This window comes from Rutidosis leptorrhynchoides, chromosome 1 (assembly GCF_046630445.1).
Source record: "Rutidosis leptorrhynchoides isolate AG116_Rl617_1_P2 chromosome 1, CSIRO_AGI_Rlap_v1, whole genome shotgun sequence".
Lineage (NCBI taxonomy): Eukaryota > Viridiplantae > Streptophyta > Magnoliopsida > Asterales > Asteraceae > Rutidosis > Rutidosis leptorrhynchoides.
The window spans coordinates 259,100,492-259,120,273 of NC_092333.1; the positions used below are offsets into that span (position 1 = coordinate 259,100,492).

At 35.1% G+C, this 19,782-nt stretch overlaps 1 protein-coding gene across 1 annotated transcript; it reads right to left on the reverse strand.

Annotated features, from left to right (window-relative positions):
* Positions 1–1,081: 1,081 nt before the first annotated feature.
* Positions 1,082–16,478, reverse strand: LOC139897370 (myosin-6-like). Its single transcript, XM_071880069.1, has 37 exons — positions 16,422–16,478; positions 16,007–16,135; positions 15,692–15,835; positions 15,461–15,606; positions 15,223–15,382; positions 15,078–15,136; positions 14,834–14,993; positions 14,380–14,529; positions 14,151–14,287; positions 13,921–14,067; positions 13,739–13,840; positions 13,554–13,611; positions 13,339–13,440; positions 13,181–13,218; positions 12,974–13,100; positions 12,710–12,877; positions 12,480–12,611; positions 6,628–6,737; positions 6,479–6,542; positions 6,230–6,407; positions 5,940–6,145; positions 5,620–5,697; positions 5,024–5,203; positions 4,831–4,949; positions 4,445–4,529; positions 4,258–4,338; positions 3,981–4,151; positions 3,728–3,862; positions 3,264–3,428; positions 2,643–2,741; positions 2,475–2,545; positions 2,287–2,386; positions 2,119–2,175; positions 1,975–2,031; positions 1,797–1,874; positions 1,629–1,696; positions 1,082–1,519 (listed from the first exon to the last, which is right to left on the reverse strand). Exons 1-37 carry the CDS (start codon positions 16,476–16,478, stop codon positions 1,405–1,407), a joined length of 4,233 nt encoding a protein of 1,410 aa, XP_071736170.1. The 3' UTR covers positions 1,082–1,404.
* Positions 16,479–19,782: the final 3,304 nt, after the last annotated feature.

Consider the following 19,782-nt stretch of genomic DNA (forward strand, 5'->3'; position numbering starts at 1 on the left):
TACTTTGTTTGATAGATAAAAATACTCCATCAACCGTAGTAAGTCCGGGCTGACAATGTGAATCCCTTGCTTACCCATATATGCCCTCACGACGACCAATATTAGTTTTAGTCGCACTCTATCATCGTCGTTGATAACAGAAGAAGTTGTCTGTAAACAGTCAGCACTTAATCCTTTGTTGTCAGTGACGGAAACAACGACTTCTAATATGTGGGGTCTTGCCCTTCAATCTATCCGGAAATTATGCTAAGTTTGTGTGTTGGCCGAATCTGAATCTGGAAAACAAAACTAAACTCCGTCGGCAAAATCGAATATGATACTTACTGCCGCTCTTGAACCATAGATCACCATGTTCCACTAGGTGTTGATCAACCCCCTCTGGTCTACCACATGACAACTGAAACATACGATGCACGAGTCTTGGGTCATTACCTGGACATCTAAGATCTAACCACGTATCAAAGCATGTCCGTCTAAAAATGATTTTTTGATCATTAATCAAAATAGAGCTCACTAGAGCAACATCAATAAGTTTGTTCTTCGGAGTCAAAAAAGTAAAGGAACCTCTCTGAAAAAGCCAAAAAACAAATAGTGTCAAAACAGTAAAAAGGAAAAACTGTGACCTAGTCATTACAAGCAGACCCTGCAGCTTGTGCTGACTGGTATATGCACATGACCTTGCGATATGCTCATGATCGAAAAAATTGAAGTTTAAAAGGTCAAAAGTTGGTCGCAAGATACCTCGTGATTTGGTCATGACCGATAAATCTCATATCGCGATCATTTTTTTATTGGTCGTTTTGGTCAACTTCCCTTATTACAAGGGTACGATCTTTTAACATTAACATATTAAACACTGCCCACAATCCAACATACAACTATGCAAAATCCGTGAAGCTAGCAGCACACATCATTTATCATTTATTTTCTTGGTAGTTATATAACTTATATGTGATTACATCAGTATGCTTACAATATAAAAGCATCATAAAAACTCTTTGTAGTGCTTGGGTTTTTTCTTCTCAAGATCCATTCTTTGTCCAATTTTCTGTAAATGGTTGTATATATGATGTAGCAATAACGTACTCTATTGGTATGATAAGATTACATTAGTATATGGGATGAGACCAAATACTAAAACTACCAAGTTGGAGTTAACAAAAGGTTCCATTTGTACAAAATGGATACACTGCAGGATAATGGAACATATTGATGATGGTTACAATGCATCTCTACCCTTTCTATCTTCACCTATGAATTATACACATCTAACCTAACTTACATTATGCTTTACACTATGGGCAGAGTATACTAAAACAATGAGTAACCTATCTAGATCCACAAATAGATTTTGGCAGTACTGGATGTACAGTGAAGTATTGTTACGCCAAAAACAATCACAACCTACTCTTTTAGAAACTGGAAAGCTGGATTTTCAAGTAGTTCACCACTAGGTTTTACATCTGCAAAATCCTTCTCATTAAAACAGTGGCTAATTTCATCTGATGAGAAAGGAACACTGCAAATACATTGAAGAACAATCGTTATGATAAGTCGATAATCACTTTTAGTGCTATTTATCACAAAAACTTATAAGAAGTTAGTATTATATGTTATTATGGACATACCTACAGTGATCATCCAAAAGATAAGAGCTTTTTTCATTATCTGCAAAAACTTTCAAGTTGGCAATAACCTGTTCAAAACTGAGAAGGTGAGGAAACATTACTGGTGAAAATAATAGTTACCGAAATGCAGAATTCAAATAAATAACCAATGATATTTATTTTTCTTACTTCTGGGCTTACGGTTCCGTTGTTGTTATCATCGCTGTAGAGTGTGCAAAGTCTGTAGTGCTGATGAACACCTAGAACCTAAAACAGAAAGTATCATAATTTTTTTTATGTTAAAAATGTGTCTAATTTTTAGGCATGAATCTGTATAATTGATCAACAAACACAAGCAGAGACTTACAGGGCATAGCTTAGTTGTGAGTTCATCATAGCCAATTTTAGACTTCTGCTGTATAATCTGGACGAAATAAATTATTATAAGTTGGAAATTAGTTAAAATTATTTAGGTTGCATTTACGCTGAATTTCAAGCATCAAAGCCATACCAGAAATCCAACCGCTTGCTTTGTGTGTAGTAGTTCACTTGGTGATGAACCTGTATACTGATTTGTGTTTGAAAGGTTAGACCTGATTTACACTAAATATACATACAAGTGTACGTACGTATAAGCTTAAGCTATTAATAATATTTAATATTAATTAATAATGAATACCTCTGGTGTGGCCCGAACACACCACTGTTCTAAAGCATGTATTGCTGCTTTCACATACTCACCATTTCTGATCGTGCAACACTCTTGATGTTGAAGAAGGCTGCATCTCACATAAAGGAATTTGATATAATAATAATATACTTTACATCGGATAGGAAAAAAAGAACAGAGAGATAGAAGCTAACTACCTGTTGAATACATGCACATTTATGTAAGAGAAACCTTCAGTGATGATCTTTTGACAAAGAATTGGTGGCACCTGAAACAGTTATGCCTAATTGATCGAACCAGGAGTAGCATGCAATGCACATGAGACATTTTACAGAGTAATATATATGACAATAAATAATACATACGTGGTTTTCCTTTAAGACACTGAGCGTTCCATTTAGGCATTCAATGACAATTCCCCAGTGAGCAGGAGGCGGGGGGCTATCTTTAGACGTTCTAGCTGCCTGAACCGTTGTGAGAATATAAATTAGTGCCTTGTTTTTTCCTGTTATTAGGACTAGACTTCATAAGAAAGCTAGTGAGTGCAATATCTCATGTAAATTAAGACTCAGGTCATGTTTGATTTGGACTTAATGAGCTTAAAACAATGGAACTTAATTTGGAGAGTAATAGAGGGGTGTTTGTTTTTAATTTATTAAAATTCAAATAAGTGTGAAGTAACATTTTGGTCATAACTCTTTTACAACTACCCCATATAGAGGTTAATTTGGTAATTTCAATTATTTAGACGGTTATTCAAGACATAAAACAAACAATAATTATTTATCTATCACTTAATCCTTATAGACATCTTATATAAATTCAGACAACATGACTTAATAAGGGGAAAAAAAAACAGGCCCAGGTCTGCACATTTACCAATTATATCATGCAGAACAAACAATAAAAGCAACATTCAGAAAAAAAAAAATGTAGCCTATTTTTGTGATGACACTAACATTGATTATAGATTAAAGACATCATACCTGAATGCAATAAGAGAGAAGTGATGATAAATCCTTCTTCAGATTGTCACGAATAATTGCATAGATTTTTTCAACATAAGCTGTTAATTGTTGCTTAAAAAGCAAAGCTGGGTACTTGGCCTCCACATGGCGCACTAACTCACTGAATGACGATTTATGAAATCCCTACAAACATAGGGATTGTATTTTAGAATGATCTTGTTTTCAACCACATTTTACTTGAAGACCCATATCTTAAAAGAAAACGATTATACGTACCCTTAAAGGCAAACCTCACATTCGTCAGATTGGGTATTGTTGTTGTGTATACCCTTAAGGGCAAAGGCTAACAACCATATTATGGTTAAATTTGGTCATTTAGTTATCATCCACAGCCCTAAGGCCTAAGGGTTATTATACATATTGAATCCCTATATAAAAAAATCATTTTTTTTATAAATCGAATGGAGAAAGAAAGTATTTACTTGAGTCATCCTTCCAAATAATGACGGTGATTGTGAAGCTTTATTTCCACTCGGGCTTAAACTCTTCTGAAGCAAAAATAGCAACGTCGATGTAGTAGTGAGCCAATAGGCCATATGTTTATTGTCATGCTCTTTCTGGTATTATACACAAGAAAGGATGTTAATTTATTGCAAACAAATAATAATCTTTATAAAATATAACAGCTGTTAAAAAATTCTTTTAAAGCATGCAGAAACATGTTAAACATCTGACCTCTATAGCGGAACTAATCATCTGAATAAGACGGTCAAATACACTAGTTTTTTCAGCTTCAAAAGCTTTCCAGTGTAAAAGGCTTTTATATATAATATATGTAGCAACAGGCTTTCCTTTACTAAAACCTAGCTCTTGTCTAACTGCCACCAATAGAGCCTCAACATTATCCTGTATTTCATAAATATCAAAACAACCTATTATTAATATATTAATTAATATTAATACACACACACATGTGTCCAATAAAAGGAGCAAGAAACAAACAAGTTCGCACATTCTTGTCGATTCCAGAACGTCTCAAGCTGCTATCAAATCTCTTTACACTCCGTGGACTTTGTTGGCCATTCTGTTGATCCTGAAATCCAATGTCATAAATTGAAAAAGTTTCAAAAATTATCATTATCATTATCATTATTATTATTATTTTAAAATAATAATAACACACAGTGTTTCATCTTAACCTTATGAGTTGGTGAATGTGCCATCATTACTTGCTGGCGCAAAATCTGCTCCTCGGTCTCAATGTCAGATAGTTTTTCTTGAAGACTGAAAGAAACACATAACCAAGAAACAACGATTATTACATTTTAGCCTTGGATAGTAAATAAAAATAATAATAATAATAATAATAATAATAATAATAATAATAATAATAATAATAATAATAATAATAATAATAATAATAATAATAATAATAATAATAATAATAATAATAATAATAATAATAATAATAATAATAATAATAATAATAATAATAATAATAATAATAATAATAATAATAATAATAATAATAAGTTTCTGCGATAAGACATGAAAGATTAAAGAGTCAATCTAACATTGGTGCAACCTTTGCATGGAGGTCTTCAATTCAATTACCATTGACTCTGCATCACTAGCCTGCTTTGACCTCTCTTCACACAGTTTGTTTGTCTCATCAAGTTTTCGTTGTAGTGAAGTAACAGCATACTGAAAAACAACATAAATGCAACAAATGATGAGTACATAGTTATATATGAGTTTCAGAAAGTTACACTTTTTACCTTAAGTTTCACATTTTCAGCTGTGAGCTTATCAAGAGTCTCATTGCCAGTAGTAGGAATGTCTTCAGGTTGAGGAAGTTTACCAATTTCTATGTCTGCAGCCCCCTCTTCTTTTACAGGATAGGATGTAATTTCGTTAAAATACAATCGTAACCTTGTAATTTCATCCTCCATATCAGCCTACATTATTTTTAAAACACAGATAAATATCAGAAACAATAGAACATATAAAAGAGATAGTTTTGATCTATGAATTATCTTCTCTCTTTTAGCAAAAAATTAAAAGAAAAAAAAAAAAAAAGCAACCCCAACTGGCCCCCAGCAGTCAAGAAACACAAGATGGTAGTAAATGAGTTTCCGAGCATAACTCATTTTGCCATTTACTCTAAAACTTAGTTAAAGTAAATATCTAGATATATAGTAATACAAAAAAAGATAACCTTGTACCAAACTACAAATTATTAACTCAACGCTTGAGATACACACAGATGAGGGGGAAATTGAATCAAATGAAAGAATGATCGACTACATAACTACACTATTTTTTTAACAACCTTTTTTTGTAGTTCAAAATAAAATGTTGTCAAAACTCATACCCTAGCTTGTTTCTCCTGTTGTAGTTGGCTGGTCAGTTCTTTGATTTGTTCCTCCAAACCATTTGATGAATTTGCAGCCTGCATTGTACAAAAGCATGTGCAACCCTTAATAATCGACATACGCAAAAGAATTAACTAGGTGTTCAAATTATATTAACCACTCAAACATTACACACTTAAATGAATGATAAGATATACTTAACCATGAACGTCTAGTAATAAGCACAAAACAAAAATTATCAGGTTTAAGCTTCTTTAATATAAAGAATATGATTTACAGAAATAATAAGTATTCACACTTAATAAATATGAAGTTATACCTGCAAACTCATTTCAGCTTCTGCTTGTTTTTGGTTGAGAATAAGATTGGACGCAGCCATACCACGTATACGAGCTTGGAGTCTAACAACGGAACAGTATAACGCACTATACCTTTTCATCGCCAAATTCGTTCGTGCAATTTTCTGCATAGTCACACACGCCCCTTCTATCCTTCGATGCTCATACCGACTACGTCCCACTTGCCCTGCAATCGTAAACAATAACATCTTTTAATCATCTAGCATAACTAGTTACATATAGATTGATGAGAGAAGATAACATACTACACCTCTAACAATAGTTTGTATTGGTATCGATGATTTTTGTAGCAACTTAAACTTCTTGTTAGCAGTATGCGATAGATATTTTGCCTGGATTTTGGTTGCAGATCTTCCTAAAACCTCCGTTCTGTAAGCGTCTAAATCGGCCATCTGACCAGCTCTCAGAAATATCTTTGTTTTACCTATCTGCAATTATATTGAAATATAAGAGATGTAAATATTAGATGCTAAATTTAATCAATTATGGAAAATCTTACCTGATAACCTTTGATATTCGCCTTGTCTAATAGCATTTTTGAACATTTGATCTCATCATTGCTACTGTTGAACAAGTGAAATAGAGGATTAATCGAGTATTAATTAGAAAAGTTAAGGTAAAGCATGAAACAAAGTGTAATTCAATTACTTTTTCTGTACAAGATCAGGTGCAAGGATTTTAAATCGCTCTATAAATTCATGAAAAGGTTTACGAGTAGGGAACCCAGCACAACTGATTCTGATTGCCTCCATAACTCCCTGCAATGATACGAATAATATTAACTCAATATCCAAATATATATTACCAATATAACTAACAGACTTGTCTCGTCGTATTTGTTATGAATAGTACTATTTAATTTTTCACTTTTCACAAACATAACCCCTAACTTTCATTAAAATACAAATCGAACCACCCACTTTATACCTAACCCCCTAATTTCCATTAAAATACAAATCGAACCCCTTGTTGGACCAATCTTGACATAAAGTAATAGTTAGAGGTTTATTTTGTGAAATTATATCTCAAATGGATTTGAGGAGGTGGAACATGTGAACGGATAACAAGTGGGCTAGCCGTCATTGTTTTCAATTTTGCTTCTTCCTTGACTTTTCTACTTTATTCTAGACTTGGTTATCCTAGATTATTCTAGACTAGACTTGATTAACTTAATGGATAAGGTTAATCAATTATAAATAGGGATGTAATAAGGAGATTGTAATAAGAGTTTTTCTATAATTGGAGAAGGATTTCCAATAAGTTCTTGTTCTTAAATTTTACTATTCTGTCTTATAATCTGGTACCAAATTTCTTCAATTGGTATCAGAGCTGAGTTACAAAAGGGATCGTGTTGTTGATCAAAAGGACTAGATCAATCACCAGATTCTAAGACAGAAAAATACGAGCGTCGATCGAAGACTAGATTCATGGGGGATATTATCAATACCTCGGATGCAATCAAGGATACCAGCCATCTTACGTTCCAGTGCCCTATCCTAACTGCGACCAATTATCCCATCTGGTCACTTAGGATCAAAGCAATTTTTAAGGCACATGGAATCTGGGAATCAATTGAACCTGGAACTGATGTTGATCAGAAAAAGGATAATGCTGCAATCGCTTATCTGTATCAGTCTTTACCTGAAGACTTGATTCTTCAAGTTGCAGGTTGCACCCATGCAAAGGAAATCTGGGATGCAATCAAGACCCGTCACCTTGGAGTTAAACGAGTGATGGAGGCTAGGCTTCAAACTCTTAAAGCTGAATTTGAAGCAGCACGGATGAAAGATGGCGAAAAAATTGATGACTTTGCAGCAAAACTTTCTGAAATTGCCTCAAAATCAGCTGCACTTGGAACCGTCATTGAGGAAACCACGTTGGTGAGAAAAATATTAACTGCCATACCAGAAAAATTCTTAAATATGGCAGCCACTATCGAACAACTGGTTGATCTCAAAACGGTGAAATTCCAGGAAGTTGTGGGTAGGCTAAAAGCTTACGAAGAACGAACCAGTCTAAAGACTACAAATAACAGCCATGACCAACTTCTGTTGTCCTATGAAGGATGGGACTCATGAAAGAAAAGGGAAAACAACTTTGGTCGAGGTCGAGGGAATGGCCAAGACACCCGGGGTAGGGGCCGAGGTCGTGGACAGTTTGGTGGTCGAGGAAGGGGTTCAGGCCGCGGACAAAACTTTTTTGCTGGTAGACAAACAACTGAAAACTTAACTAAAGATCGATCCAAGCTGCAGTGTTTTCGATGTGATGCATTTGGACACTTCTCATCGGATTGTCCAACACGAAAGAAAAGAGAACAAGCAAATTTGACTCAAGCTAGATCAACTGAACTACCAGTGGCTAATGATGACAGACCTGCACTATTGATATCCGTAGCCAATCAAAGAAGCGAGAAGGAAGTAATTCATCTAAGTGAAAAGAAGGTTTTTCCAGCAAAGTATGAGTCACATGATGGTGGAGAAAACATGTGGTACTTAGATACTGGAGCAACAAACCACATGACAGGAAACAAAGGACTGTTTTCAAAACTTGATACGGATATTGGTGGTACAGTGAGATTTGGGGATAACTCGTGTGTGGATATAGAAGGAAGAGGATCTATTCTTTTAACATGTAAGAATGGTGAACAACGTTTGTTGACCGACATACTTTATATCCCATACTTAAAGACTAACATATTTAGTCTTGGGCAAGCTGAAGAAGGGGGTTGTGTAATCTTGATCAAACATGGTTTCTTGTATATGTTTGAGGTAGATGGATCGTTGCTGATGAAGGTTCAAAGGTCTCCTAATCGGCTGTATAAAATTAATCTCGAGGTTGGGACACCAATCTGTTTACATGCCAAGATTGATGATCCAGCATGGTTGTGGCATGCCCGTCTCGGTCATGTGAACTTTGATACAATAAAGCGGCTAGGGACCAACAATCTAGTGGATGGAGTGCCGGTTATTGATCACCCTACACAGATGTGTGAAGCATGTTTAGCAGGGAAACATTCACGACAAAGTTTTCCTGTCCAGACGACTTTTAGAGCCCAAAATCCACTGGAACAGGTTTATGCAGATCTGTGCGGACCTATTTCCCCTGCCACCCAAGCTGGAAACAGGTACGTTCTGCTGATTGTTGATGATCACAGCAGGTTTATGTGGTCTTTCATGTTAAAAACCAAAGGAGAGGCGTTTGAGCAATTCAAGAAATTCAAGGCGATTGCTGAAAATCAATATGGAAGGAAAATAAAGGTCCTTAGAACTGATCGGGGAGGAGAATTTACATCCAACGAGTTTAATCAGTATTGTGATTATGCTGGAATCACAAGACAGTTGACTGCACCTTACACGCCACAGCAGAATGGTATCGTTGAAAGGCGAAATCGAACAGTGATGAGCACAACAAGGAGTATTCTTAAAGCAATGGATATGCCACAAAGTTTCTGGGCTGAAGCAGTACGTCACTCGGTTTATATTCTAAACAGGTTGCCCACGAAGATTCTGAAAAATCAAACACCGTATGAGGCTTTAAAAGGAAGAAGACCAAATCTTGATCGTTTACGGGTGTTTGGATGTGTTGGATATGTGAAAGTACCTTCAGATCAAGTAAAAAAACTTGATGACAGAAGTATTCCTATGGTTTATTTAGGAACTGAACCAGGAACTAAGGCACATCGTATGTATGATCGCGAGAAGATGAAAATAGTAATCAGTCGAGATGTGGAATTTGATGAAGCACGCAAATGGGATTGGCATTCTGGAGTAGAATACAATCAAGAACCTAATCACAAAGGAGAATTCGTGATACATATAAACCCCGGTGAAGTTGTCTCGGCTGATCAAAATTCCGAAAATGGGCCTACTGAACCAGGCAGCAACTCCTCAAGTCAAGGAAGATCGACCAATGAGGAAAGCATAACCCATTCTGATGTAAGCAGTCCTGAAACAACAGTAAAACAACGAGGACCTATACTGTCTCGTCTCCCGACAGATACAGTCAATGAGTCAGATCCATCTATATGGAAGAAGAGGAGACATATGATGATACACCACCTCGAGGTTGGAAAAATCAAAGTGATATATATGATCTTCTTCTTACCGAAGGAGAACCACCAAATTTCAAGGAAGCTACAAGACATAAAGAATGGAAGCAAGCTATGGAAGGTGAAATAGCTTCCATTGAAAGGAATAATACTTGGGAGTTAATGGATCTACCCCAAGGACACCGACCTATTGGACTAAAATGGGTATACAAAATTAAAAGGGATGCAAAAGGAAATGTCACACGACATAAAGCACGGCTAGTTGCCAAAGGCTACATCCAGACACATGGTGTAGAATTTGACGAGGTATTCGCACCCGTAGCTAGACTTGAGACTGTTAGACTTATTCTAGCTTTGGCAGCCCAAAGAGGGTGGGATGTTCATCACCTAGATGTTAAAACAGCATTTCTACACGGTGACCTCAAGGAAGAAGTCTTCGTATCTCAACCGGAAGGTTTTGTGATAAAGGGGAAGGAACAAAAGGTGTACAGACTGTCAAAGGCTCTCTATGGCCTGAAGCAAGCCCCACGTGCTTGGAATACAAAATTAGATGGAGTTCTAAAGGAATATGGATTTCAAAGGTGTAAGCTTGAACAAGCTGTATACACAAAAAGAAGGCAAGAAGGATCACTTTTGATAGGAATTTACGTTGATGATTTGATTGTAACAGGTAATAACCCGGAGAAAATTAAACAATTCAAAAGGCAAATGGAAGATAAATTCGAGATGAGTGATCTGGGCTTACTTTCTTATTATCTCGGACTCGAAGTAATACAAGGCATAGATGGAATAAAAATTCATCAATCAAGATATGCTAAAAGAATCATAGAGGAAGCAGGAATGTGGGAGTGCAATTCCACCAAATATCCAATGGGACCAGGTCTGAAGTTGATGAAAGATGATGGCAGCAAATGTGTTGATGCAACTGAATACCGAAAAACAATTGGATGTCTTCGGTACTTAACTCATACACGGCCAGATCTTGCATACTCGGTGGGATATGCAAGTAGGTATATGCAAACTCCTAAAATTACTCATCTTCAAGCTGTTAAGCAAATTCTCAGGTACTTGAAAGGTACAGTAGACCTGGGTATTCACTATCGAAGGAATGACAACAATAACCTACTTGGATTTAGTGACAGCAGCTTCTCGGTGGACCCAGATGATGGAAAGGGTACTACTAGATTAGTGTTCTACTTTGATGATGGACCTATTGCTTGGAATTCACAAAAACAACAAACAGTGGCCTTAACATCCTGCGAAGTAGAATTTATGGCTGCTACTGCAGCAGCTTGTCAAGCAATATGGTTAAAGGGACTCTTAGCTGAAATAACTGGAAGAAAAGAAGAACAAGTTGTAATCAAAGTTGATAATAAGTCAGCAATATCATTGATGAAAAATCCGGTATTTCATGGAAGAAATAAGCATATCGACACACGGTATCATTTCATACGAGAGTGTGTTGAAATGGAGAAGATTAAAGTTGAATACATCAGTGGGGATCAGCAACGGGCTGATATTCTTACAAAAGCATTGCCGAAGTTAAAGTTTGCTGAAATGAGAGAGATTCTTGGGGTTCAAAGGATTGAAGACTCAAAGAAATAAATGATGACTCAAGGTCAAGATTGGGGGGTGATTGTTGGACCAATCTTGACATAAAGTAATAGTTAGAGGTTTATTTTGTGAAATTATATCTCAAATGGATTTGAGGAGGTGGAACATGTGAACGGATAACAAGTGGGCTAGCCGTCATTGTTTTCAATTTTGCTTCTTCCTTGACTTTTCTACTTTATTCTAGACTTGGTTATCCTAGATTATTCTAGACTAGACTTGATTAACTTAATGGATAAGGTTAATCAACTATAAATAGGGATGTAATAAGGAGATTGTAATAAGAGTTTTTCTATAATTGGAGAAGGATTTCCAATAAGTTCTTGTTCTTAAATTTTACTATTCTGTCTTATAATCTGGTACCAAATTTCTTCACCCCTCACTTTATACATATATTCTAAATTATTATTTATCCCATCACTAACACCAAAAATACTGAATAATAACACCCACCACGCTTTACCGACTTGTACACTGCGCTCAAACAGTGAGACCCACATAGGCCACTACTGTGCTACAATTTTTTTTTTTTTTTGTCTCCAACGATAAAAGAAGCAACTTTCTTAAAAGGAACAACCCTTCAATGCTACCAAAACATGTCGAAAAACATTCTTTTTTACAAAATAGATCAACTAACTTTAACGCTAAAAAAATCAACTTTCACAAAAGGAACAACCCTTCAATGTTAGATGTCGAAAAAAAATTCTTTTTTACAAAATAGATCAAGACTTTTTTTTTTTTAACTCGCATTCAAAACGGAGCCCCCGGCGCGAAGCGAGGGCTCCACAACTAGTTATTATTTATTATATATTATATATGAAAAGACTATTTCTCAACTGACCCCACACCGAAGTTGCTGCAGTATATTCTGGTTCTCAAAGATATCAGGCTTCAAAAGATTATTGGGTTTGACACAACGAACGTAATGCGGTTCTGTATGACTGAGTGTTTCAAGCAAAGATTGTAGTTGTTGCTGTGAAATTAACACATGAGAAAATGAGTTATTGGAACAAAACAACTGGTGGTAATTTGGGCGAACTAGAACAACGATATTAGAAGAACAAATTAAACCTTGAACTTTAAACCTATTGATGAGAACTTGGATGATTTAGTCTCCTCTGCAACGGGTGGAAATAAGCTTGCTACGAATGAGCATTTTGAAGCATTTAAGAGTGCTTGATGCTCTGCGACAACATAATCCTTGTTCTTATCCAAGAAAAACTCACTTTGATATGTCACCTAAAATCATCATAACTTCATTAGAATGAAGCTTGGAGGTTGTAGATAAGTAAATTAATAAACTTCAGATGAAACTATGAATGATCGAATGCATACATCACCGGCATAGTGACAGATAGTGAAATCCGTTTTCGCCAGCTTTGGTTTAGCAAAACGTTTATGATCTTTGAATGTCTGGTAAAGCTTTTCAGCGAACGTTTCATGTGTGGATCTTGGAAACATACTGCACAAAAGTGGTAATTATTTTATTTTTAAATTCCAAATGCATAAATCTTACAGTATCTGATATAAACAAATAGGTACCAAGCCTCGTCCAGAAGAGCAAGAATTCCCCCAGGTTTCTGAATCAACCAAAACCTCGGTTAGATCATAAAACATATGGTAAACCATTTAAAAACAGTAAAACCCTTTTTTTTTTAAAAAGAATAAAAAAAAAAAAAACAATATGCGTAGGCAGAGACCTTTTCAATGAGATCTAGAATGTCTTGATTGTCCTCAAACTGAATGTAACTCCAGTCTATTTCCTCCTTCGTATATTCTTCTTGCTCCATTTTGAAAACGTGCTGATAAAAAAAATATTATCACATACATCAACAGGATTAGGCATATAGGCGGGTATTGCTCGCTTCGTAAATAAGCATCTTTACTAAAATATACTCAACATAGTTTCCCAAACCTGATTAAAATGTTGCTGCAGTTTCTCATTAGTTAGATTGATGCAAAATTGCTCAAAACTGCATAAGGTCGATTGAAAATAACGTAAAACGAGAATACAAATCGGAATTTAAGGATTTTGATACAGTGATCGACAAGAAATAACCTAGTCTAAATGATGAAACCAAAAGCGTACCAGTTAAGCACCTGTTTGTCTTGAAACTCTCGAATCCATAAATATCCAGAACCCCAATGAAGTATTTTGAGCCAGCGTCTTGACCAATGGAATCATTAATCTTGTTCACAAGCCTGGATCAAACAGTAAATCAGAAACATAACAAATTCAAGGTTATATAACATTCATATATTTAAAAATCGAATATCCTTACCAGTCAAATAACTTTGAATAAACTATTTTGGCAAATGCATCTCTGCTGATAGCCGCAGCAGTTGGATCAAGGCACTTTTTGATGCTTTCACCACGAGTTACAATCACACGTGTGCAAAACGAATCTTCAAGAGCTGTCTTATCACACCTACACATATATTCGATATTAATTACATAGTTGTTACAGCAAAAACAAACTTTTGTTAAAAAAAAAAAAAAAAAAGTGGTTACATGAATAGTTCAGCTGCAGTTGTAAGATGAAATCTAGATTGGTCGTCTTTAGGTTGTGAGGAATCTGGTTCACTTCCTTTACTGAATTCAATGTTACCTAAATGAAGAATTGCAGCCACTACACGGAATATAGCGTCCTATACGAGGAATTTGTTTAAATTAAATAAAATATAATAAAAAAATAAAATAAGAAGTGCAGTTTGAAAAATCAAAATAAGTATGTGAGTACCTGCTCATCGGAGCTAATTCCTACAACATCCATTGCTTTTCTTGTGGCAAGGTACTCTTTGGACTCATCGACACCTTTTAGTTCATAAAAGTTCGATTGATTAAGGTAATGAAACTTCCTCGGGTTATCGACTTTGTACTTTTTAGACTCCTGAAAAGTAATGAATGATTCCTTGTTTTAAGCTCGATGATACGAAAAGTACCACCACCGTCCCAATTTAATAGTCATGTATTCCTATTTGGGTTGTCCTAAATTAATAGTTCACTTTCATAACTAGATAAAGATAGTGAGGTAAAGTTTTTTCTACCCACACTTAATGCATGTAAAATAGGTAGGTGAAAAGTAAAGGATAAAACTATAAACTGAACAAAAAGTACAGTGATAATGATATTTTTCTAACTGTGCACTTTTTGTCCGTGGACTATTTTAATTATGAATTCAGAAAGGAGATTACCTCAGGTGGTGCAGCGCATAGCATGTAAAAACAATGATAATTTCTCTCGGGATCAGAAACTTGACAAACACGAGACCTTTCGAGCAAATAAGTTCTTATAGCAGCTCCAGAGATTCTCCCCCGTTCATTAAACTGGATCTCGACGAACTTACCAAAACGACTATCATAATACCAGATCAGTTATAAGAAGTTAATCAACTAAAAATAAGATGCATTGGTGCTTAATGTGTCAACAATGGTGTACCTCGAATTATTGTTTCTGACAGTTTTTGCATTACCAAATGCTTCTAGAACCGGATTAGACTGCCAAAGGAAAGAATTTGTGAAATAAGAACGACTCAGTTAGACAATATTTTTTGTTTGCGTATCAATAAATTAGTACTGCGTACTTCGAGAACTTGCTGCTCAACACTCCTATGTCCCTCAGATGAAGCGCGACCACCCATGAATGCAAGATATTGCATTAGATTCTTTGTACTTTCTGTTTTACCGGCCCCACTTTCTCCACTAACAAGAATTGATTGACTTATTTCCTCTTCAACCATCTGCCTGTATCAAACAATCCTTGTTTATTATACAAAAAACAAATAAAAAATAAAAAATAAAATCAATAGAAAAAGATGGTGCCTGTATGCAGCATGAGCAATAGCATACGGATGTGGGCTGAGTTCCCCGAGAGTAGCCCCTCTATATTTTTCCATTACTTCATTAGCATAATAATGAGGTAACGCTTTGAAAGGGTTCACAGCTATCAAAATATTTCCTGTGTAAGTCTGAAAAACCAGCAGGTAGGTTAGTTATAAAAGAAGTAATAATATATAATATATGTAGCATATTGGTTTACATATCAAGACTCACGTAAATTTCATTTTGAGAGTATCGGCATTTTAAATTTTCTAAAACCCCTGGTTCATGCAGATAAGTCAGCTTTGTCATATCATCAACTCCGGTCTCAGGGAACTCGGGATCTTTAGGATGCACATTCGATACATTAGTTACTATCTGTATGATACAATTTTGTCAGAGTACTATGGAAATGATTATAAATTTCAGGTCACTTTTTGAGGGTAATAATGTATTTAATTATTATAGATTATAGATTACCATAAAATGGAAGACATAAATCAATCAATATTATGTTTATAAACAGACGTGATGAAATGAATAACTTACTTCTTTTCCTGATGATAAATTAACTTTAATTTGTTGATCATTGATTTCCAAAACATCACCATCGATCCAAACAACCTCAGGATCTTCCACCCAGACTTGAGATCCAACTACTACTTTGGATGGACCAGACTGTATTTGACAACATCAAAAAAATTGATCCGTAAATTGATCTGTACTTTGGATGGAGTATAAGTTTATAATAACCAGTTAACCACATAAACTAGCTTAGCATCCGAGTGACGTTGTATAACAATACAATTTCACAGATCACATCATATGATCAGTGGCGGAAACAGGGGGGTCGGGGGCACCTGCCCCAGTGGATTTTCATTTTTTAGTGCAAAAATTCGGGTTTTTTCATTTTGACCCTGGTGGATATTTTTTTTTTTTTCGCCCAAAAATCTTTATATTTTGCCCCCAAAGCCTCCAGATTTTGTCCCGAAGCCTCCATATTTTTCCCCGAAGCCTCCATATTTGCCTGAAAACCTCCATATTTTGTCCAAAAAAAATTGCTACGTTTTTAAAAAAAAATTCGCCCCCGGTGAAAAAAAATTCTTTTTTGGCCACTGCATATGATACAGAACAAACAAATAGAAGTGTACAAAAAACCAAATAATGTTTTATATGTTACTCTGTGTCTCATTCAAATACTCCAGTATACAAACAACAGAAACTCATGTAATGAATTAGCTCAGAATGATCCATTGTAAATGTAGCTTGAGAATGAACAAATACAATTTATACATAAGTATTTGACAATGATCACACATATGAATATTGCATTTAACAATCATTATCGGTAAACCTAAGTTAAAAGATAACATTACTCAAAAAAAAAAATACAAATATTAAGGCATAGCGGCACCAATGTAGACCTATAATTATCGGATTACGAAAATGTTATTATCATGAGCTAATAATAAGTTCCAGAAAAAGAAATGCTTACCATCTCTGGGGGGTAGAATCAAATTCCAGAGCATAAAAACCCTAATTTCTCTAGTTTCAAACAATAAGGTAGCCAAAATCATCACAAAATCAAATATTTCGAAAATGCACAAGGATCAAGATAGCTCCACGTCTGCATTGCCCCTATTTAAATCGAATAGATAATTTGATTTGTATCGGTAACAACAACGTAGAAATGGGGTGATGATGATGATGATAGGGTAATATCATTTGAGGAAAATTGCATGTACTTGTAGAGGCCAATGCTAATTTCTATTATAATCATTAACAATCATAAAAAGTAATTAAAAAGGAACCCCCCGCAATGTTTCTTCTTCGATTTAGGACGTTAATTGCAGCTTCCGATGGGTAAAATGTATCTCCGGTGGGGTTTTCTTATTTTGTACGGTAACAAGGAGAGAAACAAACAGCATCGACAATCAACAAACCGCTCTCTAACGACTTCGTTTTTTACCTTTATTTCTTTTTTCGATTATGCCCCACTCCCCCTTCTGTTAGAAAAAAGGAAACTACATAAATAGTCCCTCAAGTTACAACTTTTTTACTTTTGGTTCAATAATATATACAAACATGAGCACACTTATTAATAAGAGAAATGGATGCATGATCATGCATTTGACGCGAAATAATTGAATTCTCAGTGATCGCACCATTACATTTTTCATTATGATGAAGGTTTTCATTCTCATTTCTTTTTCCCGAGTATAGAATCCTACATCCATCGAGCAATATCATAGCAACGTAGAATTAAATTCCATTAACTTCAAACTCTTCCTTTTATACGTCCAGTACTCTACCTTAATTTGACTCTGGTACCATATTTTCTGTAAAAACAGGAATTAAACTAAAATAGTGATATATTTTGTATCGTTTTTATGTCTACAACTTCAACCTCCTTATTTTATACGCCCACAACTCTATTGTACCAATTTTCAATATCCGAACATTAGACTATTTTGCATTTTTCAAACTATAACATTATTTATATACTTATCATTTTTATATCTTTAGAAAAGACTACTTTAATTTTTTATTAATAAAAATAGACATCACTATATATTAAATTAACTTAAAATAAATTCGATAACATATATAATAATTACATTTTTTTTGTTAATATTTACAATGATAACATTAATCTTCTTCAATGATTTTTTTTTTTTTTTTCCACTTAAAATGTTATTATTGTTTAGAAAAAAGTTAACGTGCAAAGAGATTTTTTGAGGTATTTACGAAGATGTCACTGCGTCAAAAGTTGGAAGTGTTGATTAACGATGATAAAACTATGAAAACACTAACTCTTTATGTGCAACTAGCATGAGTTTATTACAATCCGAGTATACTTTAGTTGAGCTGAGCCGAGTAATCAGGACAAGACTAGCAGCACAAAAAGTGGCTAAGTAGAAAAATAGTTATCTGCTCGTGGACAAGCATAGATTAGTTAGTATGAACTCTATCAGTGGTGACTACTTTTCGATGTGGCAAATTAAGGCTCATGGTCATTCCAATGGGCAAGGTTGTGAGATAAGAATATTAAAAGAGAAAACAGAACTTCTCTAACACAAGCTCGATGAGAAGATGTGCCTCACGGAGATTTGGTCCACGCACTTAATTAAAGAGTCAGAGCGGAAAGGAGAATGGAAAGGTCTGCAAAGGAAGTCAAGAGGCCCAAGAAGGTTGTGAAAGAAAAGGAACAAAGAAGCTGAAGAAGTGAGATGGCAATGGAGCAAAATAATGATAAAGTAGTTCTACATGAATTGGAGCAGAAAGAGGATTGAGACAAGGCAGTTGAAAAGTCTCATCAACACAAATAATCAAAGGTATATCATATACAAATCTTGAATGAAGAAAGATTCAACCTAAGTTTTCGATGTTATAGCCAAACCAAATACTGCATCAAGTACCACCGAAGCTTGGCTTGAGTGGTATTGGAGTGAGATTCAACTTGGGGTACTGCCAACCCAGGTTCAATCCTCGCTCCAAGCAGAGAGTTTCCAACCTTTGATGATAATACCAGCATCAATGCCTTTTGGAAAGGTCTCTGGAGTGTTTTCCCAAACTTCTATGGTACTGCCAACATCGCCGCGAATTGGGTTTCTTCCCAACGCGTGTGTGGGTGACAAATGAGACCATTCGATGTTGATGTCGCCGTTCAGAAAAGAAAAAAAATACTGCATCAAGTTGAAGACTTGAGGTGGCAACAATCACTTATTTATAAATGGCTCAATTTAGGTTCTATTTCATCTCAAATGGGTCACTTCTCGTCACTATAGATCCGTCACAAAATATTTTTAGAGATCAAAATACCAAAATTAGTCACTATAGTGACCATTTGTTTGGTCACTAATATCGTTTAGTGACCACCTTTTTAATGGTAACTAAATAGCATTATTAATGACCAAATATTGAGTCGTCACTAAAAGATCGTCACAAATGAGCATTATATAAACAAATAAGTTGTAATTTTCTTTGAATCATAATGTACTTGAAATATCTATATTTTTCTTGTATATACAATCAAACTCATTGTTTAATACCGAAGACATTATGGCAGATCATAACGTAGAGACCGAAAAGCCAAGACAGTATGAAAAAAAATTATCAATGCCATCAATTAACATTAACATTAACATCTACACTAAAACAAGAAGTGAAATGAAAAGTAAACTACGCGCTAACCTTCGCGCCACGACAACTATTTTGTCATTTTCCTATTTTTTATAAAAAAAAATATTATCCTCCACTGCAACGCACGGGCAGTGGCGACGGTGGCGATGAAGGCGCTTAAAAATCGCCAGAACCTTCTGGTG